The following is a 26880-nucleotide window of genomic DNA, read 5'->3' as shown; positions in this document are numbered from 1 at the left end:
TTATAACACTATACTTTGTGTTATATTACCTTGCCAGTAAATTACAAAACAACGTATTATCACTGCTATGAGGGGGTTTCTAACACGGGAGTGATGGCAAATTTGACATCTTTCTCTCTTCGGACTGCTGTAATCAATCTCTGTATTTTTCATTCTTTTGGTATTTCTATGGTAATCTACAGCATGGAACAGATCTCCAAAAAAGTTTGTTGGAAAGAAAAAGTTATTTAAAAGCATTTGTGTTACTCTCAAGGGCAGCAAGTGGTGTGTGTGTGTGCGTATGTGTTGAGCTGCATTTTATTACTATTACTAAAGGCAATATTCAGTTGTGCGTTTCACATGCTTTCAGGGGGCTTTCACGAGGACTGGCATAAGGCTCGACCTCTAGCGGTGACCTACGTCAGGCCCGGCGGACCCGCAGACAGGTGAGACCACGATGACTACAATCTCTGTGTGTGTGAGACACGTTTATACCACAAAGACAAGGCCCAACAGAACATCTCTGCTTATTAATTAGCACAATGTCTGAATCATCGTGAAGCTCTTTGCGTCTTTGTGTGTGTCACATCAGTGCCGTCTCCATGCATCCGTCTAGGTTATTTGTCTGTATATTTCCATAAAGAGTTTTTATTTTGTCTGAGATATAATGTATTTGGTGTACATTCATTAGAGCATTCTATATGTTGTGTGTGTGTGTGTGTGTGTGTGTGTGTGTGTGTGTGTGTGTGTGTGTGTGTGTGTGTGTGTGTGTGTGTGTGTGTGTGTGTGTGTGTGTGTGTGTGTGTGTGATCGTTGAACCCTGTAAGCTGGTTCTGGAGGCACACATGTTAACTGAAGCATAGGCTGATGACATTAGAATGAGTGAGAAGGGTAGAACACAGCCCGAAGCGCGCACACACACACACACACACACACACACACACACACACACACACACACACACACACACACAGATAAAACACACATGTATATGAAAGCACACTCTGTTTCAACATAATGCTTTGAAGTGAATTAGATTTGCTTGATATTGCACTTCCACAATGCTTATTGTTCATGCAAAAGGATGCTTTTATTTTCTAGTTGACGTCTGCATTCACGTCTCATCCCTACTGCTGTCTTTTTGTGTTTCCGTACGTCTCTCCACGTTTCTCCGTCTGTCAGAGAGGGAACCTTGCGAGCGGGCGACCGTGTGTTGAGTGTGAACGGTGTTGCTGTGAATAGACAGAAACATGCTGACGCTCTGACCCTGATCATGCAGAGCAGCCAGGAGGCTTTCTTCCTCATCGAGTACGACATCATGGTCATGGGTGAGCAGACACACAGATGCACGCAGACACACACACACACACACTTGAGTATGCTTGTGTGCACAGATACTCTCATGTGGCCTTAATTAGAGTAGAAACATATTCCACTTCTCCTCCACATTCCCATAGGAAAGAAAAAACACCTCTTTCGCTTCTCCTGGACGGCAATGAGATAAAAGCCTTCTGCTTCTCAAAAAAAGAAGCATCTGATCGGAGCTGCTGTGCATATTACATTTAAAGCTCTTTACTGCTGATAGGAAAGATTTTATGGTATATAATTGGCCGTTCATATACGACAGCAGTGACGTCATGTGCATGCGTATTACTTGTGTTTCTTTACAAAGTGACATCGCCAACTACTGGCCTGGCATGAATAATACAGCGTTTTTAGTCGTTTTCGCGGATCCGTGTGAACGGGAATAGTTTTGACAACCTTGTCTGTACGCGAAAAACGCAAAGGAAAATTTTTTCCGCTTTTAGTACATCGTTGTCGGGTAAACGTACCCTTAAATTCAACCGAGATAATATAACCCATCAAATGGTTTAAAGGGGGTTTCTTTCCTATACTACTGTTCAGAGGTTGTTGTTTTTTTGGGGTGTTTGAATGAAAGAAGAAATTAATACTTTTATTCAGCAAGGATGCATTAAATTGATTAAAAGTGACAGCAAAGACATTTATAATGTTACAAAGATTTCTATTTAAAATAACTGCGGTTCATTTCAACTTTCTATTCGGTAAAGAATCCTGAATCTTTTTTTATAATAACTGAAATAATGATAAATGTATATTGAGCAGCAAATCAGCATATTAAAATGATTTCTAAAGGATCATGTGAAGGGATAAATTACATTTAAAAAAATATATTAAAATAGAAAACAGCTCTAAAAATGTTTAACAATATTAGCGTTGTATCATATTTTAACATTTTTTTTAAATGAAATAAATAAAAAACAATAAAAATATTACTGAGTTCACACTATCAAATGATAGTGTGTGCTATTGAAACAGAAAGGTTTGTTTTGTTACCGTTTTGAAAAAAGAATGAACATACCTTGATGGTTTCCTGAATTAGCACTGAAATACCTCATCTTTCTGCTTCTCTCTGGTTCTGGTTTGGCCTCGCATCAGACTCAGTCCAGAAGTCCTCCGGGCCACTGCAGGTGGACATCGCGCGCTCCGCCGGATCAGTACTGGGACTCAGTCTCACCACCTCCCTCTACATGAACAAACAGGTCATTACAATCCAGAAAATCAAGCCGGCTAGTGTTGCAGACAGGTGAGCACACAAATGCAAACACACACGTGTTTACCAAGCAGATTATTCTGTCACTATTTAGACATTTGGTTGATATTTGACCGATTATCAGCAGCTTTTTGGCTCCAAAACATACTGATTGCCTCATAAATGGATAAGGCAGATCAACTTATAGTCAAATATTTTTTTGAGAATTTGTATAGTTTTAAATAAATATTGTCTAAAAAAATTTGTGTACATATAATTGCCTTACATTAAATCAGATTTAGATTACTAATCATTATATTTGCATTATATCTATTCTTCATATATCTATAATAAACATTTAGCAATCCTCTTCTTTTTCACCTCACACCTTCTCGCCTGTTGTCATTTTCACTCTCGCTGGTTCTTGCTTTTCTCAACATAAATGACGTTCTCTCCTTGTTACCACCACTATCTGTCTCTCTCTTGCTGTCTTTCCCTCTTTTTCTCAGATGTGGTGCTTTGCATGTAGGAGATATTCTCCTGGCTATAGATGGCATGAGCACAGAGCACTGCTCTCTGATGGAGGCTCAACAGCTCCTGTCCAGCTCCTCAGAGCTCACCAAACTAGAGATCCTGCCGTCTCAGCACAGCACACATGACGCAGGTCTGCAGGCACACGGGCATTTACAAAACACATCGCTATAAACACATACTCAAAGCTCATAGCGACTGATATTCACATGCTCAGATAATCTGAATTTATACACAAGCAACTTTACTTTGGCTCTGTTTGCAAGAGCATACTACTCTAATACTAATTCTGTGCAGACTATACATACTATGCTATGGAAGCTTGTTTCCGCCACTGAATAAAAAAAAAAAAAAAAATAATTGTGACTTTTTATCTCACAGCGAGATAGAGAGTCGCAATTCTGAGAAATAAAGTCGCAATTGCAAGATATAAAGTCGCAATTCTGCGTGTATAAGTTATTATTGTTGTGTATCTTTTCTGTTGTCACACTATTTTTGCTTGAAATAAATAAATAAATAATAAATAAAAATAAATAATAATTCTGAGAAATAAGTCGCAATTGCGAGATATAAAGTCGCAATTATGAGAGATAAAGTCGCAATTGCAAGACATAAAGTCGCAATTCTGAGAAATAAAGTCGCAATTGCGAGATATAAAGTCGCAATTGTGGAAAAAAAAGACAGAATTGAGACTTTTTATCTCACAATTCGGACTTTTTCGAAGTTTACATCTCGCAATTCGGACTTTATAACACACAATTGCGAGTTTATATCTTGAAATTCTGACATCTTTTCTCAGAATTGTGAGACAATTGTGAGTTATCAGGCCAATTCTAAGGAAAAAATTCTTTTTTCCCCTCAGAATAGAGTTTATATCTCACAATTCTGACTTTACAACACGCAATTTCGACTTTATATCATGCATTTTTTACTTTATAACACGCAATTGCGACTTTATATCACGCAATTCTGACTTTATATCTCGCAATTGTGAGAAATAAAGTCAGAATTGCGAGATGTAACTCGCAATTACCTTTTTTATTTTTCATTCTGTGGCGGAAACAAGCTTCCATACTATGCAGAAACATAGTGTGCAAATTTTCTGTTTACATGGAATATCCAGATGACCTACTAAGAGAGCTTACTACACAGATTACTGCACTTGAGGTGACTCACCATTTCCAGTGTGAAGATTAATTTAAAATATATTAAATAATTATATAACCCACTGAATTTTTTAAACATTTATTTTATGACTCATCAGACTTCCAAGAGTTTAGATGTTTTATACATAAAGGCAAAATTATTTGTTTGTTTATTTATTTTATCTTGACACCACGTGCTGAATTAAAAACTCAACATAGTGAGATCATGTGACCACTTTTGTACATACTACTGTTTGAAATATTTATTTTTGCAATACATTTCACTTATTTATTTATTTTATTTTATTTATTTATTTTTATTATTATATTTGGACACCACTTGCTAAAATAAATACTGACAAAAAAAATTAGCATACAGTTTGGAATGTTTTTTTTTTTTGCCAGACGTTTTACATACCGGTACTATTTATTTATATCATTTTTTTTATATATATATATATATATATATATATATATATTTGGACACCACTGAATTAAAATCATAGCATAGTACAGTTTGAAATGTTTATTTTTGCAGTAGCATTTTACATAATTGTTTTTTTTTTTTTTTGGACACCATTTACTAAATTAAAAACTGTGACCAAAAACATGGCAGACTTACGGAAGAGGATTAGGGCCAAGCAAGCAATAATAAAAAAATAAAACCATCTCGAGATTAAAGTCATTATAATGCTAAATTAAACTTTAACGAGTTTTTTTCTCAAAACACAATGACTTAATTCTCGAAATTTAATGAGTTTATTCTCAAGATTGTATTTCGACTCTTTTCTCGAAATTTAACGAGTTTTTTCTCGAAACACAACGACTTTATTCTCAATATTTAATGAGTTTATTCTCAAGATTGTATTTCGACTCTTTTCTCGAAATTTAAAAATTTTTCTCGAAATACAACGACTTTATTCTCGATAATTAATGAGTTTATTCTCAAGATTGTATTTCTACTCTTTTCTCGAAATTTAACGAGTTTTTTTCTCAAAACACAATGACTTTATTCTCGAAATTTAATGAGTTTATTCTCAAGATTGTATTTCGACTTTTTTCTCGAAATTTAACGAGTTTTTTCTCGAAACACAACGACTTTATTCTCGACATTTAATGAGTTTATTCTCAAGATTGTATTTCGACTTTTTTCTCGAAATTTAACGAGTTTAATTTCCCATTATAATGACTTTAATCTCGAGATGGTTTTATTTTTTTATTATTGCTTGGCCCTAATCCTCTTCCGTACATACTGCAGTTTGAAATGTTTATTTTTTTGCCAGACCGTTTCACATAATATTTATTTATTTTATCTGGACACCACTTGCTGAAATAAAAAACTCAATATAGTGAGATCACGTGGCAAAAAATGTAGCATACAGTTTGAAATTTATCTTTTTACCCAGACTGTTTCACATACTATTTTTATATTGTAAAAAAATAAAATCATTGTGTACATCATTGTGTAAATCTAGTGCATCTGTTAGCACTATGCAAATGCATTTGTTTTTAACAAGATGGACGTCCAGACTGATTGCCAGCATTAGCACAATAAGAGCATTATCTATAGGTCCTATTTTTAATTCAGATCCTGGTTGTGTTTGTTCTCCATATTTACAGAAGGAATTCAGTTCACATCTGCTTCTTTATGCTTTCGGTCTTACTGGATTCTATCCTTGTCTCATCTTCCTTTCTCCTTCTCTCTTTCTGTCTTTCTTTGACCTTTATGTGTGCCAGTGTTGGTTTGTAGTGGTTGTTGGCATCCAGCTTTGGGCCACTTTCTTACAAGTATCATGAGTCACTCTTAATATGCAGAGCACCGCAGGCAAGACTTCCCCTACCCTACAGACATGAGTATACACACACACACACACACAATGAGCTCAGAGCCTTCACTCTGGCTTTACCGTGTTACTAGAAAACCGCATTCTGACTGTATCATTGGATTTTCTAGAAATGCGATATGAAGAGGCGCACAGCAGTTATAAAGTGATTTGTACACCTGCATCCTCTTTTTCTGAAGCTTGAGCTCACTGGGCAGCTCATCTGTCAGAATAATCTCATACGTGGAGTCATTTTCCACACTGCAGAATTGAAAACTGAGGAATGTACCGAATGGAATACTTGCTTATATAGTGTATAGTACAGTGAGTATATACTGAATACTGCCAACTAGTATGTTATAAAATACATTACAGTTCAAAAGCTCTTGTTTTTGAAAGAAGTCTCATATGCTCACCAAGGCTGCATTTATTTGATAAAAATACAGTAAAAACAGTAATATTGTGAAATATGATTGCAATTTAAAATAAATAATAGTTTTCTATTTGAATATATTGTAAAATGTAATTTATTCCAGTGATGTAAAGCTGAATTTTCAGCATCATTACTCCAGGCTTCAGTGTCACATGATCCTTCAGAAATCATTCTAATATTCTGATTTTCTGCTCAAGAAACATTTCTTACTATTATCAACGTTAAAAACAGTTGTGCTGCTTAATATTTTTTAGAGAATTTTTTTAAGGATACTTTACTTTGATTAATGGAATCATTAAAAGTAAAGAGCAGTGTTTATATGAAATAGAAAATCCTTTGTAACATTATAAATGTGCCCTTGCTGAATGAAAGTATTAATTTTTTTTTTTAAATCCTACTGATACACATTTTTCAGTGGTAGTGTGTATGTGACATAGAACACAATATACAAAAGTTAAACCATTCAAACTGTAGTCTGCTATATTTTTTATTGTAATGTCACATGACCTTCCTCATTTGCATTTTTAATTATCCAGGTGGTGCTCAGTTATCATATAAGGAACAAACATATCTTTAAATAATTTCTGGTCTCTTGGAAGTCAACCGATTTTATTCTGGTTCATTCACGCGTGGCCTGTTTGATTGACAAACGGTGTTATTTTAGCATTAATTATATACTATTATAGTATTAATAGTATTTTAATTAGTTTTAAATGGTAATGGTAATGATGAGTCATAAAATAAATGTTTAATAGTTTTACTTCATAGTTTTACTTTTATATGTTTAGTTTTCATTTTAATGTTATTTAAGTATTTGTGATTTCATGTGCTTTTGTCTTTTTTTGTCATTGTTAGTTGTCAAGTTTAAGTTCTTCGATATATTTGTTACTTCTATTTCAATTTATAAAAAAATATTTTTAATACTTTGTTAACAATAACAACACTGTTGACAAGTATATCAGTGGAAACACTCATTCCATGAAATTTTGGGTATGTTTTTAATGACAGTTTTATTTTTCAGTATATATACTATGTGTACTGTGCGTATGATGCTAATTTTCTGTATCTAAAGAGATTCTGTTGAGTTGGCTGTTAGACCAACTACTATATTTGCAAAAATGTGCAATATTCAACCAAGGTTTGGCTGGCTAGCATAGTCCAGTTAGTCTCTGCTGGTAGATATCATAATAACTACACCATCTAGCTGTAAATAGCATCTTAATGGCCTTTCAAAAGTAGCCATGCACTCTGACAATATACTATTTTTTGCAAGTATGTCACAAATATTTCATTGTCAATGTTTGACCAGGGCCTAATTTTGTCTTAAAAGCACGACTATTCCTTTCTATGGTCTAAAAGCTCAGTATCAGGAATAGAGGGGGGGGAAAAAAGGAAATAACTGCATAGTTGTATAAAAAGAGAGTAGCCTAAAACAAAGAAAAGAAAGGCACAGGACCTCTTTGATGTGCAGATTTCTCTCTGTCTGATGGGCGGGGCTCTTCCTAACGAGTGTGACACGCTGCATGTCTAATTAAGCATCGTTAGTGACACAGCTGTATAGTGTCAGAAGGATCTGTTTCTGTCAGAATCCAAAACAATGTCCTCTATCTGTCTTGCAGAGCATTTGTTTCCAAACGTGAGCTAAGAGAGAGTTTTAAGATGGTTCCTCCACTGCTGTCAGCCTTACTAGAGCTGGCCCGAAAATGTAAGAGAAAGAAAAAGAAATGGGGGGAATAAATGTGTAAAGGAGCGAACCAAGCGCATGCCTATGAGCAGCGTCTCGGATCCAGCCCTCTGATCCGCACTGCTTCACTGATCATTGACATTCAGTCTACATCAGATCTGTCTACAGGCGTATATCAGCCTGAGTGCTGTAACATTAAGAATGTTTTCAGCAGAAATAACCAATTTACCGGCCATTTTGTGTCTGTCTATGTTTTCCCTGCAGTACGTGTCCAGAGGAGTAGTCAGCGCCAGTGGGACTGTAGTGAGAACTACACCAGCGCTCCTCCACCTTTGCAAAAAACACCCTCAGCCTGGAGTCACACCACCCCTACACCCTCACACCGATGTGAGTGTCCCCTATGTGCACGTCTTCATAATGTCCTGTCACGTTAAGACCTGGTTTCACAGACAGGGCTTAGATTAAGCCAGGATTAGGTATAGTTCAAGTAGCTTTTATCAACATGCCCTAGAAAAAAAAACATTACTGGTGTGCATCTTGAGACAAAACAATGGCACTGATATTTTATAAGTTGCTTTCTGCTCAAACATGCATTTTAGTCCTGTCTGTGAAACTGGGGTAAATGTATAAACCAGATGCAATGATGCATTTTAATCATTTTTAAATCTAATGAATTGCCTGAGGTGCAGGCTTAACTGGTTCAGGATGACATGTAGGGTACGGTCAGAATGGCTTACTTATATACAACTTATAATTATTTGCAGTATGTACACCTGGAAGACCTTCTGTACTACATTGATTTGCCAAAATGTTTAATATAGAAAGCAGTGAGCACAGAGTACTATGTGAAATACTGTATTCCACAACTTCCTGTTTTTGCCGATGTACTTGAAGTAGTAGCATGAATAGTCATGAATATTTATTAATTTGCACATTGGTTTATTTATTAGTTTTGATTTATTTATTTGAATTAAATTATTTATTTTATTTGTTTTTTAAAATATTTTTTATTTGCATGATTGTTTATTATTTAATTTTTATTTAATCGCTAAACTATAAACTATTATTTATTTATTTATTATTTTTATTTATTAGTTTGTTATATATATATAAATTTTTTATTTATTTTATTAAAATACATAATGCTAATTATTTACAATTTGGCTGTCACTCACACTGTATACTATAGCAGTATGCTAGTATTCCATTCCACATACAACCATACACCGATTAGACGATTCCAGCATTGTCGATCTCAAATGTTCTCTGTCCTCCAGCTGTGACATCTGGCATCTCTGCAAACACCTCAGGCTTTCACAGCTACAACTGTGGCACCCAGTCAACGTATCCCAACACCTACCCCAGTAACACACTGCCATCCAGCCCTCGCTGCACTGTCAGCAAGAGGAGACACCGGAGAAAAGACCACAAGAGCTCCTGTGAGTGAACTTTATCCATCCATCCATCCATCCATCCATCCATCCATCCTTCCTGAGATGTTGATTTCCTTCCTTACTTCCAGAGATGTTGATTTCCTTCCTTACTCCCTGAGATGTTGATTTCCTTCCTTCCTTCCTTCCTTCCTTCCTTCCTTCCTTCCTTCCTTCCTTCCTTCCTTCCTTCCTTCCTGAGATGTTGATTTCCTTCCTTCCTTCCTTCCTTCCTGAGATGTTGATTTCCTTCCTTCCTTCCTTCCTTCCTGAGATGTTGATTTCCTTCCTTCCTTCCTTCCTTCCTTCCTTCCTTCCTTCCTGAGATGTTGATTTCCTTCCTTCCTTCCTTCCTGAGATGTTGATTTCCTTCCTTCCTTCCTTCCTTCCTTCCTTCCTTCCTGACTTCCTGACTGAGATGTTGATTTCCTTCCTTCCTTCCTTTCCTTCCTTGGCAAATAATTCTTGTATTAAAAATAAATAAATTTGCTCTCTCTCTTGTCTCTCAGTGTCTCTGGCATCGAGTACAGTGGGCGCCGGTGGTCAGGTGGTGCATCTAGAAACCAGTGAGGTGTTTCTGAGAGGAGATCCTCTTACTGGATTCGGGCTGCAGTTACAGGGGGGAGTGTTTGCTACAGAACCCCTGTCAGCGCCTGCCTGTCTCCGCTTTATCGAGCCTGACACACCTGCTGAAAGGTGAGAGGACGCTGCTGTCCAACTGTAGATGCGATGCATGCTGACGCCATTGTCTTGTACACTCAGAGCCTGTGGATAGATGTATGTACATTTACGTGCACACACACGAACAAAAGCCTTACAGAATCTGAGATGTTGATTTGGCACAGTACCAAGATGTCACAGCTCAGTTCAGGGTTGAAGATGTTACTGCACAGTTGCTATCATTCTATTGACGTCCCAAGTCCAATATATCAAAACAAACAATCAAGCAGGTTTAAACTACATATAAATGTTGAGTCTGTTTAAGTAATGTCGATCAATGGATGATGGCAACGTGTTTACAAGCTATACTGCCATTCAAATGTTTTGGGTCAGTAAGATTTTTTTCAAAAACATAAATAATCTTACAGACCCCAAATTTTTGAATGGTATTGTAAATGTAGCATCTTCATTTATAATCATTGATAATATATTCTTTGTCTTCTCTTTTCTTGTATTGTTGTGCATGTGTCTTCTTTGAATGCATGTTGTATTTATTTTTGCATTCAAGGTGTGGGGTGTTACAAGTCGGAGACAGACTTCTTTCTGTTAATGGAATTCCCACTGAGGACGGAACTCTGGAAGAAGCCAATCAGCTGCTCCGAGATGCAGCTCTGGCCAATAAGGTCACACTGGAGGTGGAGTTTGATGTCGCAGGTACAAAATGTCATTTCAATCAAAAATCAGCAATTCAAGTTGTTTTTAAATGTGATGTGGACACACAGATTTTTTGATGTATAATTATGTGTGATCTTGTGTATCTCTCTCAGAATCAGTCATTCCCAGCAGTGGCACATTTCAGGTGAAGTTGCCCAAGAGACGTGGAGTGGAGCTTGGCATTACGATCAGTGGTGAGTGATGACCAACAGGGGGCGCTGTTGATCCATAGTATTTTACAGTCCAAATGCATAAATAAGATATAAATATTTATATGAATATTAAATGCAACTTTTGTCTGTAATAGTAATTTCGGCGCCTAGCATTCAATGCTGTCTATATACTATTATATATAATAGGTGGTAATTGCATAATTCTTTTTGCAATAATGCAAGATTTCTAACTCCCATGAATTCTGATTTATAGCAAGCAAGAAGCCAGGAAAACCTCTTATCATTTCAGAGATACAGAGAGGCAGTATTGCACATAGGTAAACCTGCAGTACAACACATTAAACCAATTCATTTGCTTTTAAAGAGGCAAACTGATAGATGTGAAATGGCCTTTTATAATAGAATAGGAACCCTGGAGCCAGGTGATCGTCTGCTGGCTGTTGATAATGTTCGGCTGGATAACTGTGGGATGGAAGAGGCCATGATGGTTCTCCAGCAGGCCGAGGGGATGGTCAAACTGCGAATTCAGAAAGATGAAGACAACCTGGGTGAGTTTGTTTGTGTGTGTATTCTTTAAGAAATGCTAATGTGCAAGAAATGCACATTAATGGGCACAGACCTTAAATGTATTGAAAGTGCTAGACTCTTGCACTGTCAATTCAAGATCTTGATGTGTGATGTTATTTCCATTAAAAGGTGCATCAATTTTTGGTTCTAATTAAAAATATTAATAAATAATATAACATTACATAAGTAACACTGTAATTAAATCTTAAAGGGATAGTTCACTTTGAAATTAATTTTTGGTATGTTTTAGCTTACCTCAAGGGCATCCAAGATGTAGGTGTCTTTGTTTCCGCAGTAGTTTTAATTTTGATATTTTTAGGTCAAACCGTTCTTGTCTGTCAGTCATATAATGCAGATCTATGGTCACCACCTCAAAGAGCATGCACAGAGAAGTCCAAATTAAACATGATTTAATGACTCGTAAATGTTAGTACACATTGATGGCCTAAGACACGAAACGAGCAGTTTGTGTGAGAAAATGAACAGTACAATTTTAATTAGCCGTCTTACCTACAATCTCTGTTCTGTGTAAACAATGAGTGACGTACACGCGCGAGAGATCACTTCCGGCGCTTGCCGGAAAAGACCGAAGCGCCCGCGCCATCAGATCACTTGGACGTGGCTGTGTTTACAAGACTTCTCTGTGCATGCTCTTTGAGGTGGTGACCATAGATCTGCATTATATGACTGACAGACAAGAACGGTTTGACCTAAAAATATCAAAATTAAAACTACTGCGGAAACAAAGACACCTACATCTTGGATGCCCTTGAGGTAAGCTAAAACATACCAAAAATTAATTCCAAAGTGAACTATCCCTTTAAAAATTACACTGTTTCTGAACCTATTAATTTATGCCCTTTTAACTTCTGTATGTCTCTGTATATTGTAGATGAATTAGAGTCCTCAGGTTCGGTCATATTCACAGTAGAGCTCAAGAGACACGGAGGTCCTCTTGGAATCACCATTTCAGGCACTGAAGAGCCCTTCAATCCCATCCTGATCTCCAGCCTGACCCGCAACGGCCTTGCGCACAGGTGCACACAAACACTCACAACCTCATCTAGTGCTTCATGCAGCAGTACATGAATAATACACACGCTCAAATGTGCATGTTTCATAACACACATCATCTGACATCGTGAACAGCAAGCTCACATCTGACATCTAGTGGGTAGTGTGGGAACTGCAGTGTGGTGAGTGTTATCTGACTAATACATGAGAGTGTGTGTGTGTGTGTGTGTAGGACTGGCGCTCTTCATATCGGTGACCGTGTCTTGGCCATTAATAACATGAGTCTAAAGGGGAAACCTCTGAGCGAGGCCATCCACCTGTTGCAGACCGCCGGAGACACGGTTACGCTCAAGATCAAGAAACGATCTGATCGTAAGTGTCAGAATTAAGATGTATGTATGCATGTAAACATTTCCGACATATAATCCACTGGGAAGAGCATCTCTATGAATAATGCATCAATGCTTGTCCTCATGACCCACATCTGCCTTTTCCAGCACTTTATGGGTCGGACAGGGGCAGCCCGTCCAGGACGGCTTCATGCGTGAGCGACATGGAAGACGATCGCTCAGATTCTCTCAGGCGGGGTAAATACTCTGAACTTCAGCGTCTGACCACACCGCCCAGTCTAGATTCAGCCATGGACTCATGGGATAGCTCGGCCCTGGACGCCGGCTATGGAAGTCAAGGTACAGAAGTCCCTGGGATTAGATGAAGAATAACGTAATTGAATGTTACCAAGGGCTGGCTAAAGTGAAATGTGGAATATGTCCTGAGAGTTTTCTGTTATTGAGGTCATTGAAGGATCCTTGGAAATTTAAAGAGAAAATTCAAGTAATTTATTTGTATTACACTTTTTTACAGTACACATTGTTTCAAAGCAGCTTTACAGAAAATCATGATGTTAATGTTTATAATATCTTAATATCTTCTTCATGCCTTTACAACTGCATACCCTTTATAGTTTGCGACAATAAATCAGGCAGTTGAGATTTAATATATGGTATATATTGCTTTACGTGAGTATTGATGTATATGCATTTATATAGAAATAATGAATATCCAACTTTATATAAAGAGCTGGGCAATAATATAGTAACATTTTGCAATAATATAAACGATCAGTCAATTTACATGAGTATACTGTATGTACGCAGGTGAAGCAAAACTACTATATCTCCTATATATCCAACTCGTATCACTGGACGATAATATAGTTTACAATTTACATTATTTGATAATATAACAATCAAGCAGTTGACATTTGCTACGTAGTACTGTACGTACTGTATGTAAGGTTCGATATACTTGTAGTAGTTGTATAATTTATTCATTTAATTTGAGTTAATTAATTATGTGGTGATATTGAGGATTATGAAATCTTATAACAATTTGGTGTAATGACAAGCCAAATTACTAAAGTTCACCCAAAAATGAAATGTGTCCCTCAAAATGTCCATATCTGTATGACTTTCTTCGTGGAGCACAAAAGAAGAAGTTTAGCAGAATTCCCAAGCTACTGTTTCGTACAATGGGTCTCATTCATGAAACATTCGTAAATATACGAGTAAATATGCGAGTGATTTGCGCGTAAAGAGACCTTCCCGAAAACTCTCCTCCTGATTCACAAATACTTCGTAAACGTCAGATGTGATAGTGAAATGTGTGTGTGTGTTAATGAATTCCAATCAGTCGTACATGGGATGCGCTTGCACTTTCATTCTCAATTACCATAAATCCCGCCCATTAAATCCGACTGACAACTATATATGGGCATCATATTATGACAGGAATGCGAATGAAAAAAAAAATTCTCAGATGCAGAAATTGAAGTTTTATTATCAGAAGTTCATTCAAAACGCCACATTTTATTTTCAAGCGTACATAGTGGCGTATCGGGTCCTAAAAAAAAGGAAGCTTGGCAGCATATTACAGATGCAGTTAATGGAGTTTCATCTGTTAATCGAAAATTCCCAGAAGTGAGAAGGAAATGGTTCGACATTAAGCTTGAGAGCAACAAACGAATAAGTTCACTTCGGAAAAATAGTATTCAAACTGGAGAAGGACCACCATCGCAGATGCTATTACTGGCTCTCATAATAAGAAAAACCGTATGTAATTACTATATATAATATTTTTTCAAAATGCTGTGCAAATATGTACCCGATTAAGGTGAATTAAAATGCAGCCTTATTAATGAGCAAAACGTTCGGGTGTTAAGCGCACCATTTACGAGTGGCTGGGAGCAGGTGTAGATTTCTTGTGTACCAACTAACATTTGGAAAATACGAACATTTTAATGAATCCGAAAATTTACGCCAGAACCACTTTACACACGATTTACACAAAAATTCGTTCTGCTCGTGTTTCATGAATGAGACCCAATGAAAGCATACAGTGCTTTTAAGCTCCAAAAGGACAAAAACGCACTATAAATATTGTGCAAAATCTTCCCCGTTACCGTAGCTCTCAAATCTTATTCATGTTTGTTCATAAGCAAACCTAAACCTTTATTTTCAGGTGTCTATATTCATAGAGCATCTGATTTCACTCTTCACCCCAATGACTGGAGACAGACCAATCACAGGAGCCCGCTGGTCTCCAGAAGACACGCCCACCGCACTGCAATGTATGATGGGAGTCTGGGCGAAGAGGACTGGACGTACTCTGGGTGAGTTTGTTTAGGGACACAGCTTGTTGATTCTTCTGTTACAATACTTAGTCTGTATTTTCCTAGAGATACTAGTCAGGAATTAGAAGATTAAAAGAAGCATAACAACAGCTGACTTTTTATTTTATTTTATTTTTTATGAAGAACATTTCAGCTTGTTTTATAGCTTTTGTTACTAACACAATCATGTGGCTGTTATTCTTTCTCTTGGTCTATCAATTATTATTTCCCATGTAAATGTATGCGCTTAAAAAAATGAAACAAGTGAACCTCGAGGAAATCTGTCAAGAACATGTCCAGGTCATATTTCAAAGATATATTGTTTGAATTGTAACACATTCGTACGACATTGGGCTATGCTGATTTAAATAAAAATCATTTGCATTATTTATAGTATTTTTATATGACATTATTGAGAATCTAAATAGAATAATTACTATATTGGTTAATGTTTTCATATTTTAATTCCTGTGATGCAAAGCTGAATTTTCAGCATCATTACTCCAGTCTTGAAATCGAAATCTTTTGTTACAATATAAATGTCTTTACTGTCACTTTTGATCAATTTAATGCATCCTTATTGAATAAAGCTATTCATAAAAAAATAAAAATCTGCCCCTAAACTTTTGAGTGGTAGTGTATATTCATATGTATATGCACATATTTAGATAAACTAGATAAACATTACAAAACTTAACTAAAAGTGACAAACAGCAGCAAGTAGTAAAAATTAATCCGAACATAAACAAGCGATTAATGTACTGTAATACAGACCCAAATATTTTATTATATTTTTGAGCACTAAGCTGCTTAAATGACAGTGCCATTTAATTGTAATAAATGATACATACAATACCGTAAAAAAAAGGAATATACTGTGAATTCACTAACATTTGAACTGAATGAGATTCACCTGTACAAGTTATCATTTTGTCTGTGATTTTATAAGTAACTTTGTGGAAAGTGAAATGCCTTTCTTATGCCTAGATAGAACAATACAAGGTTTTTGAATCTAATGTTTCTGTTTCTGTGGCTAAACGCTTATTAAACATGCACACTGTCTAGCACAGAAACCACTAGCCTGTTTGCTTCCACAGTCTCTGTATGGTCCTACTTTTCTCTTTTCTATTTTTTCTCAGGTTTTCTGTCTCTCGTCTGCCTTACTAATCATCCGTCGGCCACATGCTGTCATCTGCCCTTGTGTGCTTCTTTTTTGCTCATTTTCATAATTGTATTCTTTTATCGCTGGAACTAGTTCACGGTTCTTCAGACACATCTGTGTGTTTCTCTTTCTCTAACCGCCATGTTCTTGTAGTTGAGAAGGATCTTTTACAGTGACTTTCAGTTATGCCATACAGTACAGTTATATATATATATATATATATAGAGAGAGAGAGAGAGAGAGAGAGCGCTCCGCTTCCAATAGTACACCTGGCCTTACATTACCCAGGTTGCTTTGCATTGACACAGATCTGTCAGTCCAGCATGCGGTCACAACCACAACAATACAGACGCTCAGGAGAACTATTGGTCACAAGCTCTTCAGGATCTGGAGACCTGCGGCCAATCGGAAATCCTGCGGGAACTTGAGGTAAATGCAATTGGGACTCAACTCAAACGATTTGTGTTCCTTGTTTGTGTTTTCTGTGTTAATTGTCCAGGATTTAATCATTATGTCTCCCTGTTTAAATTACTTGGCCATTTGACCAGCATCTATACAATATAATTAATTTAACCAAAATATTAACCCAATGTAAGTCATTGTCAGCCAACTTTTTGACTTGAGACCATTGGATCGTATCTTCATTGATGCTTTCTGAGAATTGTTTACTCCTGTTTACAACTAAACCGGCCTTTATCTAAGGGTGTGTGATTACACTTGTAGTCCGGTTCGCTTAGTTCGTTTGGTCTGGACCAGACCAAACCAAACCAAAAAAAAACATTTAGTTCTGGTCTGCTTAGCGTTCACATTGGCACTTTAACACCAAACCTAAAGATACTGAACCTAAAGGCATAGGGATATGTTCACAACCTGATTGGTCGGCTTTTATTATGTATATTTCATCTTCCCGAACATCCAAAACAATGCTGTGTTTTGGGCTTAATGCGCTCATTGTATGTGCATAGTCTACATACACTCACCGGCCACTTTATTAGGTACACCTGTCCAACTGCTCGTTAACACTTAATTTCTAAGCAGCCAATCACATGGCGGCAACTCAGTGCATTTAGGCATGTAGACATGGTCAAGACAATCTCCTGCAGTTCAAACCGAGCATCAGTATGGGGAAGAAAGTTGATTTGAGTGACTTTGAACGTGGCATGATTGTTGGTGCCAGAAGGGCTGGTCTGAGTATTTCAGAAACTGCTAATCTACTGGGATTTTCACGCACAACCATCTCTAGGGTTTACAGAGAATGGTCCGAAAAAGAAAAAACATCCAGTGAGCGGCAGTTCTGTGGGCGGAAATGCCTTGTTGATGCCAGAGGTCAGAGGAGAATGGCCAGACTGGTTCGAGCTGATAGAAGGGCAACAGTGACTGAAATAACCACTCGTGACAACCGAGGTATGCAGCAAAGCATTTGTGAAGCCACAACACGCACAACCTTGAGGCGGATGGGCTACAACAGCAGAAGACTCCACCGGGTACCACTCATCTCCACTACAAATAGGAAAAAGAGGCTACAATTTGCAAGAGCTCACCAAAATTGAACAGTTGAAGACTGGAAAAATGTTGCCTGGTCTGATGAGTCTCGATTTCTGTTGAGACATTCAGATGTTAGAGTCAGAATTTGGCGTAAACAGAATGAGAACATGGAACCATCATGCCTTGTTACCACTGTGCAGGCTGGTGGTGGTGTAATCGTGTGGGGGATGTTTTCCTGGCACACTTTAGGCCCCTTAGTGCCAATTGGGCATCGTTTAAATGCCACGGCCTACCTGAGCATTGTTTCTGACCATGTCCATCCCTTTATGGCCACCATGTACCCATCCTCTGATGGCTACTTCCACCATGTCACAAAGCTCTAATCATTTCAAATTGGTTTCTTGTACATGACAATGAGTTCACTGTACTAAAATGGCCTCCACAGTCACCAGATCTCAACCCAATAGAGCATCTTTGGGATGTGGTGGAACGGGAGATTCGCATCATGGATGTGCAGCCGACAAATCTGCGGCAACTGTGTGATGCCATCATGTCAATATGGACCAAACTCCCTGAAGAATGCTTCCAGCACCTTGTTGAATCTATGCCACGAAGAATTGAGGCAGTTCTGAAGGCAAAAGGGGGTCCAACCCGTTACTAGCATGGGGTACCTAATAAAGTGGCCGGTGAGTGTATGATGGTATTTTGACCAGCTGAGAACTCATGAAGAGCTTATAAAATGTGTAAAGGAGTCAAAACAGCGTCAGGAATCCCTCCGTCACACACACAAACACAGATTTGCTGTGAGGAGACGCCGTTCTGATGCCAAACTGTGATGGGCAACATCATGACTATGATGAGAAAAAACTGGTATGCTTGAGCATTCTGTCCTTTTAGAGTCACATCTTGTGACATCATGTCCTGTTTTTGGTTCGTTTACATGTCTTTGGTCCGTCTTGCGTTCATATTTCATTCAAACTGCACCAGAGTACGCTTGGAAGCGGACCGAGACCTATCTTTTCAGCGTCCTACGTCCGCTTGTTTGGGTTCAGATGGCAGCGTTCACACTTATTCAAATGAACCGCAATAACAGAGCAATCGCACCAGGGTTCGTTTTAATCTAACCAAACCTGTTCTGTATGTTGTTCCAAATCAAAGGTAGTGCAGTTTGTATACGTGTGTTTTATTTCCTCTGTAGGCTACTATAATGTCAGGCAGCACACTGAGTTTGAGCGAAGACAGCGAGAAGCAGAATGAAAGCAGGACCAAAGCTCTAGCACTGAGCCCGGAGAGGACCTCAGGGAACACAGCTGTACCAGAGGACATGAAGGACACCAGCCCGTCCATGCCATTAGAGCTTCATAAGGTAATGTTGACTTTCCCAGCAGCTCCAGGGTCTGAATTATGTCTTATTTTCTACCAGACAGATCTTTATTCTCTCCCTCTCTTTCAGATCTGTTTACGCAAGGATGTTGACAGCAGGGATTTTGGGTTCAGCGTGTCCGATGGTCTGCTGGAAAAGGGTGTTTATGTGAACATGATCCGTCCTGATGGGCCTGCGGACCAAGCTGGGTTACGGCCTTATGATCGTGTTCTACAGGTGATTTATTCAACCAACTGACCTTTTCTTAAAGGGATAGTTCACCCAAAAACGAAAAATCTCACTGTTTACTCACCCACATGTCACCCATATTTTGGAAGTTTGAACTATTCCTTCCTAACCTTGACAGTTTCCCTAGTCATTTTTTTAATGACTTTTATTCAGCAAGGATTTATTAAATTGTTCAAAGGTGACAGTAAAGGCATTCATAATGTTACAAAAAATGCCTTTGCACTTTCTATACATCAGAATCATGGTTTCCACAAAATATATAAAAAATATTAAGCAGCAAAACTGTTTTCAACATTGATAATAATAAGAAATGTTTGAAAATTCAGATTTGCCATCACAGGAAAAAAATAACATTTTAAAATATATTAGAACAGTCATTTTATATTGTATTCATATTTCACAGTATTACTGTTTTTACTATATTTATGATCAAATAAAAGCAGCTTTGGTGAGCAGAAGAGACTTGTTTCAAAAACATTAAATAAATTCACCAACCCCAAACGTTTGAATGTTAGTGGACAATAATTGAACGCCAAAGAAACAGTTCAAACCTTCTGATTTCATTTGCTTATTTATCAACAGGTCAATCACGCACGGACTCGTGACTTTGACTGTTGTCTAGCTGTGCCGTTGATCACAGAAGCCGGAGAGCATCTGCAGCTGGTTATTAGCAGAAGCCCTCTCGCTCAGGCACACATTTGGCCACCTAAAGACTGTCAGGACCCTTCTGAACCATCTGTGGTTTCTGCAAAAAATCCAAGAAGAGTTGACCTCTGATTCCCAAAAATGAGCAACACAAACACAGAGCACAACTTTCTTTCAATTTTTTCCACACAAAAGGTTCTGTCTCTCACCTTCACAGGGGACACATTAGCACTATTATTTTAATATTTATTTATTTATTTTATCATTTTCAAGCTAAGTTCAATGCTTTTGTCACAAGTTAGGATCCACTGCTGCTTTTTATGTTCCACCAAATAAGTTTATTTGAACGCTCACAGAGGCACGAGAGTTTTATGTTCACTTTTAGTTACACGAAACATGTCAAGTTCATCTTCATACACGCCACTTTTGTTTCTATTATAAATTAATGACACACTCGTTTGGTTTCTCCCGTCCACGAGAACTCTTTGATGATTCAGATCTGCAGGTTTTTACAAAAACACAAAGAGACACTTCAAGCCATGTCGTCAGTTTAGACGGATAAAAATCTTTCTGTGAGATCAAAACCATGACAGTCTGACAATCGATTTTTTTTAACACTGATGTTCTCTGATGAAAAGCTCAGTTTGTCTTGACGTGTATGTTTCAGGTGCATGTGATGTCTTTTGTGTACCGTGAGGCGTTTTACGAGGATTTTATGGCTTTACGTCCTGATACAATCCAGGAATAAATTCTCATTTGAAGTGTTCTAAAGTCCTTCATAGGAACTTATTTTAAGTGTAACTTTTAAAAGGAGATCCTTGTCTGTATATTGTTTACCTTCAATCCTTGATTTCCTGGATGTTAATTATGTAGAATGCCATGAATAAGATGTACATTTGAATATTCTTGGGTTTGAAGTGATCTTTTCCTTTTTTAAAGAAAATAAAGGATAAAAACCAAAGTGTATGTAGCTCTGTCTCTCTGGGAAGAATATAAGCCGAAGCATCTCTCTCTTCCTGTGGTTCCACCGCGTGTGCCTGTCAGGATGGCGTTCAGAGGTTTTGATGGTGTCGACAGTGTTGTCACGAGCTGTCCCACACCTCACCGCGCTGTCAGATTCTGGAAGCCCAAGCCGCTTGACACGACTCCTAATTTAGGCCAAGAGTGGATTCTGATTTGAGGAAATGTTAGGCCTAACGCAGGGCTTTTCAATTTTTTAGATGCCATGCATCCTTGTGTGAGTTCCCTATCCTAAAATTTAACAGCTATATTCATGTATAAAGACCCAATTTATACTTTGAATAATCAATATTATAAATGTGTAAAATATTTACTTTCTATTACATCATTGGGTTTTCTACTCACTCACAGTTGTACTGGACTGTTAGATGTATTTTATTCATTCATTTAATTAATTTAATCAAATTTATTTAAATACAATTTTATTTTAATTTTTTTATGCTTTTACACTGCTTTCCTTATTTTTATTTTCAAATCTAGTTTGTTTCATCAAATGCATGTATTCACTTAGAACTAATTTTATTAATTTTAATCAAACGTTATTTATTTAAATAAATGGGTTTTTTTTTTTTAATTAATTTTTTGTATATTTTTGCCCCACTCCCTGGGACAGCGACATTAATTTTGTTACTGTATTTCAGTACATACTAATTTTGTACATATCAGAGTATTTTAATTTCAATTCAAATATATTTTTATGCTTTTTATATTTTAATATTATATAATTTATAATCATATAATATATTATTTATATTTTACAAATATATTAGGCTACTTTTTACTCAACTACATTTCAGAAAAACACACATTCCTCTCCGATAGTAGGTGAGTGTTGATGTTCGAATCGTGATGAATCATTTGTTTGAGTCAATTCATTTTAATGAACCTGTTGAACTCATTGGGTTTTTCAAGCTAGGACTCGGTGATCCAGTGGGAAAGAGTCTTGAATCAAATCTCAGAATTGGTCAGGTCATTTCTCACTCAGAAAAATCCCTCTTTTACTGTCTGAGAATGATCCTCGGTTCGGACCGGTTCGGACTCAAGAGCTCGAGCGTGCGGAGCATTTGACATCTGATTCTTTTCAATGAACCTGTACCTGTTGAATTGCACTGAATGGTTTATTCATGAACTGGGCTAATCCGATTGGCTCATTAATCAAGCTAAAACTCGATGATTCAATGGTCCGGTCGGAATGAGTCTCTGTTCAAATAACCTGACTAAATGACGATCCCGAGAGCTCGAGTGTGTGGAGGATTTGACTTCCAAAATGACGAATTGTTATATTGTTTATTGTAACCAAGTCATATTTAGGTTATAAATGACTCTTGTTTATGTGTTAAATCAGCTGTGAAAGAGTGAGTCGCTTAAGCTCATTGTGTTCAAAGTCATAATCACACAATTGATTTATCAGCCACTTTAATATTGCAAGTTTAATCTTTGATAGATATGAAAAAATAATAATTCCATTGGGGTTCACTGTGATGAGAGCTTGTCCTGGCCCAGATCATTAACAAAGCAGGTAAACACATATCTGAACAGACTTTACACAACACATACCAAGATTGGACATTTTTATTTTGTCTGAAAGATGCAATGTGCATCTAGAATGGTCCGTCACAAAACTACTTTGGTTTAACAAGATTTTTTCGTTTGTTTTTGTTTAATCAAGTTACCTTATAGTACAGCAAAATGTGAATGAAAATTTTCATCTTAAACTTCTTGTTTTCATCATATTACAGTATTTTCCAGCTGAAATTATAATAAAAATGGACAAAGCCCGTTGTTTACAAATATTGCACACTGCTAGTTGCTTTTAGGCTGACAACTAATCAACGTTTAAATATAAATTTCTGAATACATTCAGAAAAAATATAGGCAAATGACCAATCACATCAGGTACAGTATAAAATGGTTAAATACAAAAAGGCAAATTTCAGATAAATGAAAATACTACAAATGAGCAAACACTTGCTTAGTTAACGGATAGCTCATGATCGGTGAAGGTTCAGGGGTCATAGGTCAGGTTGGATGATCTGGGCTGCGTCCGAAATCACTTATTTTGAATGAATACTAACTTTGTGAGCACTAAAAGTACGTTCCATAAAGTATGAATGAAATCCGGATGTACTAAATTCGCCCTGTTGTCATTATCAGTTACGTCGCTTCACCTCCATTCACAAATCCTCTCCCGTGGCCTCATGGGATAGTAAAGTGTCCATTGTATGCACACTTCAGGATCTCACCGGAACTAGTAGGTCATCTGGGTACTTTTTACCTACTCTTTTATGAGTGCTGTAAATTCGGACATACTTCATATGTCACATGCTGTTTTTTTGCCTTCTATCTAGTAGGGAAGTATGTGATTTCAAACGCAGCCCAGAGACATTGGGGTTAGAGAGGGTCGACCTTGAGGATGGTGTTTTTGGAGGGCTGCATGGTCAAAGGTAAAGGACACAGAGGCATTATCAGGGGCAGTTCTTTGCTGTTGGTGATTAGCTTGAATATTTATTTAGACGTTTTAAGGCTAAAGAAACAATCTCATTTTTAGTCCAGAGAGGGAAATGGCAGTGTCTCTGTGCAAGGACATAAAGCCCAGATTTCCTGCGCTCATTCTGAAAGCTGATGGCTTTATGATGACGAGCGGTTTGGCTGTGCTGAATCATGTGATATACAGCGGCCTCCAAAAGTCTGAAACGTGTGGCAGTCAAAATCTAACTTAGCAAGTTCATTAGTAGTGACATTGATCATGTGACTCTTTGTACATTGTAGCACAAGGTGCTTTAGCTCATCAGGTTTTGTTCATGTCAGCTTTTTTACCTCAAATTCTTATACTGATCAGGGGCAGTGATTTGGGGGCCCTAATCAATTCCTGGAATGGGGCCCCAACACGCCAAACTATGCACCATTTGTTCTTCATTTCTAAATAAAATGTCAAATATTCATTGTCAAATTGGTTTACAAGGGCCTCTGGGTATTTTGTTGGGGCCCAAATACCCAATACCAGCTTATCTTGTTTATTGGTTAAGTCCGCCCCTGATTCTGATAGTACAATTCACAATGAAAACAATCTGATAAATAAATATACACACATTGCATCAGCATTCACATTAAATAAAAAAAAATCAAAAAATCATTTTTTTATGAATTGATATTCTCAAACATTTTTTGGGAAAACCAGTATCTATGTATACAATACCAAATGATTAAAATAAGATTGATCAAATTCTTTTCTTGAAAAAAGTAGAAATTCCCTGAAGTTAACATTTTTTTATTATAGAGGGGGAAGTAGAAAAGTTTTAAGATTTAAGAAAATGTTAAATAAAATGAAAAAAAAAAAAAAATCTATAGAAGAATTTTGACTTGTATAGGCTGTCCGAAATCACCCCCTAAACCCTTAAAAACTAAGTGCACTATTTGAGACAGCCATTTGTAGCGGTGTCCGAAAACCATAGTGGACGTAATCGAGTGCACTAATCCAATCCCACAATGCACCACAATAACGAGTGTACAACTGATGTACACTCAGCGGTTCGAGAATACCCATAATGCACTGTTAGAGTCAAGCGCTGAATGGATTCCCGTGTCTGACCAGAAGATGGCGCCGCAGCTGAATCATCCATCCATCCATTTTCTAAACCGCTGGACCAATGTGGCTAGTGGCTACAGCATAATATCATACAGGTATCAGTTCCGATTTAAATTATTATTAAATTGTTTAGTTAAGGTTATAGTTTCCATGACAGAGTTCAAGATAAGTATTTTCATCTTACTACTGGAGCTGCTAGTTTTGTTCATTAAACAGCAAGCACAAACTATGCAAAAGCGGCATCCCTTCCCTCGCACTCAGCGTCGTCCTCGTTTTCATTCACTCCTTCAAGTGGACTAAATTAATGGATAGTGAATGAGTGTATAGGGGGCGATTTCGAACACAGCCATAGTCTCAGACTTTCGGATTTTGCTGTACATGAAGAGCTAGTAAAGTGCTGCCAAACGGCTGTTGATAATCATCAGCTCTCGGATCAGCTTACAGTGAATGACGCTCATAACAGTGCATCAAATGATACTTATATTAGTGAACAGAGCTGCCTACAGTGTTAAAGGAACTCGATGTGCGCGATGGCAGTGATCACTATAGTTCAAGGAGAGACTGAAAGGACAGAGCGTTAAGGTTTGCTTATGTCTTACATGTGAGTGTGTGCATGACTGTGCACAGCGTCCGCCCAAAGCGGAGGTACATTCATTTTTCTTCAAGAACATTTAAGAACCTCATCGTACAAGAGTTACAGCCACAACCACTGACGGACGGAGCTAAATGTCACATTTAGTTCGCTGCTGTTTTAAATTTTTTTCTTCCTAAAAACGAAGCTAAAACTCGCTCTCTCTGCTGATGAATTGTGTCCTAACCAGGTGCAACACGATTTCCACAATAAAACTCCTTATAGAAAGTGAAATGCAATAAGAATATAAAAAACCTATGTTTTATGTAAATCTATGCGGAACAAGATTTTGGACCAATGGGATTTCGCTGTTGGCGGGGCTACCCAGAGTGACAGGACCGAAATCGAAAGCAAATTCTCTCATCGTGGCTGTTTAGGACCAAAACTTTGATTGATATGATAGAGATAGTAAAGCGATGCGCTGTAAATCCTGTGTCGCTCCTGATTAGGACACGGTTTAATGTGAAACTGCACTACAGATTAAACAAACCGCCCCAGACAGCTAAAGCTCACATCAGGTTATTACAATATCAGCATTAATGCTAATACCAGTGATTACAATCAGAATACAAATCCTACATGGCAAAAAAAGAGATATGAATATAAGATCATTTCGTAAAAACGCACTAGTGCAGAGCGAGAGAGAGAGGAACAGAGGGGGAGGGAGAGGGACAACACAGGAAAACGGGATCTCCCATAGGAGAGGACAGGAGCAGGAGAATATGGGAATCTCTCTTAGAGAGTCTCACATAGTAGTTTCTACGATGGTGTGGGTGTGTTTGGTGAAGACGTGGATGCCGTTGGGGTCCAGAGGGTGAAGCAGCTCGCTGTTCTTCAGCCCGTACTCCTTCGGACGAGAGCTCGCGCCTCCTTTAACGGGCGCCGCCACCGCTTTGATCCGCTAAACACGGATAGTTTGTTGATTTGAGTGCATTTTCAAGATTATTATCAAAACGATAGATGCAGTGATAAAGATTTTAACATGATAGCTGCTAATTATTTTTATGGCCTAGAATTTGAACGATGGATGATATTATAAATCTATTTTAAAAATAAAAGGCATTTTTTAAATATTTCGGATATAGTGTAAACAGCAGTCACATTAAATCTAAAACAAAAAAAAGAAGAAATACATGTTATGAATTCAAATTATAGAGGGAAGTAGAAAAGTCTGAATTAACTTTTTTCTTAAAAATGAAGAGAATAATTAAAAAAAATAAAATTAAATTAAATTACAATAAAAATTAAATAAGAAGAAAAAGCCATATGTTATTATAATATATCTTTAAAACTAGAATGACTAAATTATCTATGGATACAATACGAAAATGAATTAAAATTTGATTGATACATTTCTGTTCTTG

The 26880-nt window shown here is 37.3% G+C and overlaps 2 protein-coding genes across 5 annotated transcripts in view; one reads left to right on the top strand and one right to left on the bottom strand.

Moving 5' to 3' along the window:
* The window catches only part of grip2a (glutamate receptor interacting protein 2a), a 37160-nt gene extending 16502 nt beyond the window's left edge, over positions 1–20658 (top strand). For 2 of the 4 annotated variants that reach the window (XM_056265228.1, XM_056265229.1), the window contains 19 exons: positions 350–425; positions 1162–1307; positions 2437–2584; positions 3040–3194; positions 8411–8533; positions 9424–9585; positions 10086–10272; positions 10805–10950; positions 11064–11144; positions 11377–11440; positions 11526–11671; positions 12583–12727; positions 12937–13076; positions 13202–13393; positions 15225–15375; positions 16846–16966; positions 19221–19388; positions 19476–19622; positions 20217–20658. In XM_056265228.1, the coding sequence (XP_056121203.1) occupies positions 350–425; positions 1162–1307; positions 2437–2584; positions 3040–3194; positions 8411–8533; positions 9424–9585; positions 10086–10272; positions 10805–10950; positions 11064–11144; positions 11377–11440; positions 11526–11671; positions 12583–12727; positions 12937–13076; positions 13202–13393; positions 15225–15375; positions 16846–16966; positions 19221–19388; positions 19476–19622; positions 20217–20411 (2693 nt within the window). In that variant the 3' untranslated portion in view covers positions 20412–20658. Of the gene's footprint in view, positions 1–349; positions 426–1161; positions 1308–2436; positions 2585–3039; positions 3195–8410; positions 8534–9423; positions 9586–10085; positions 10273–10804; positions 10951–11063; positions 11145–11376; positions 11441–11525; positions 11672–12582; positions 12728–12936; positions 13077–13201; positions 13394–15224; positions 15376–16514; positions 16764–16825; positions 16967–19220; positions 19389–19475; positions 19623–20216 lie in introns of those variants that run through there. The other 2 variants (XM_056265230.1, XM_056265231.1) reach the window with 2 other exon arrangements.
* A 4050-nt stretch (positions 20659–24708) lies between these two features.
* The window catches only part of slc6a6a (solute carrier family 6 member 6a), a 28391-nt gene continuing 26219 nt past the window's right edge, over positions 24709–26880 (bottom strand). Inside the window, exon 14 of the mRNA XM_056265235.1 lies at positions 24709–26417. Coding sequence (XP_056121210.1) covers positions 26262–26417 — 156 coding nt within the window. The 3' untranslated portion in view covers positions 24709–26261. The remainder of the gene's footprint in view (positions 26418–26880) is intronic.

The sequence above is a fragment of the Rhinichthys klamathensis genome, unplaced genomic scaffold, assembly GCF_029890125.1.
Source record: "Rhinichthys klamathensis goyatoka isolate OS25496 unplaced genomic scaffold, OSU_Roscu_1.1 h1tg000231l_1, whole genome shotgun sequence".
In the NCBI taxonomy this organism is placed as follows: Eukaryota; Metazoa; Chordata; class Actinopteri; order Cypriniformes; family Leuciscidae; genus Rhinichthys; species Rhinichthys klamathensis.
The sequence above is the reverse complement of the archived record's forward strand: the minus strand, read 5'-3'. Positions and strand labels throughout refer to the sequence as shown.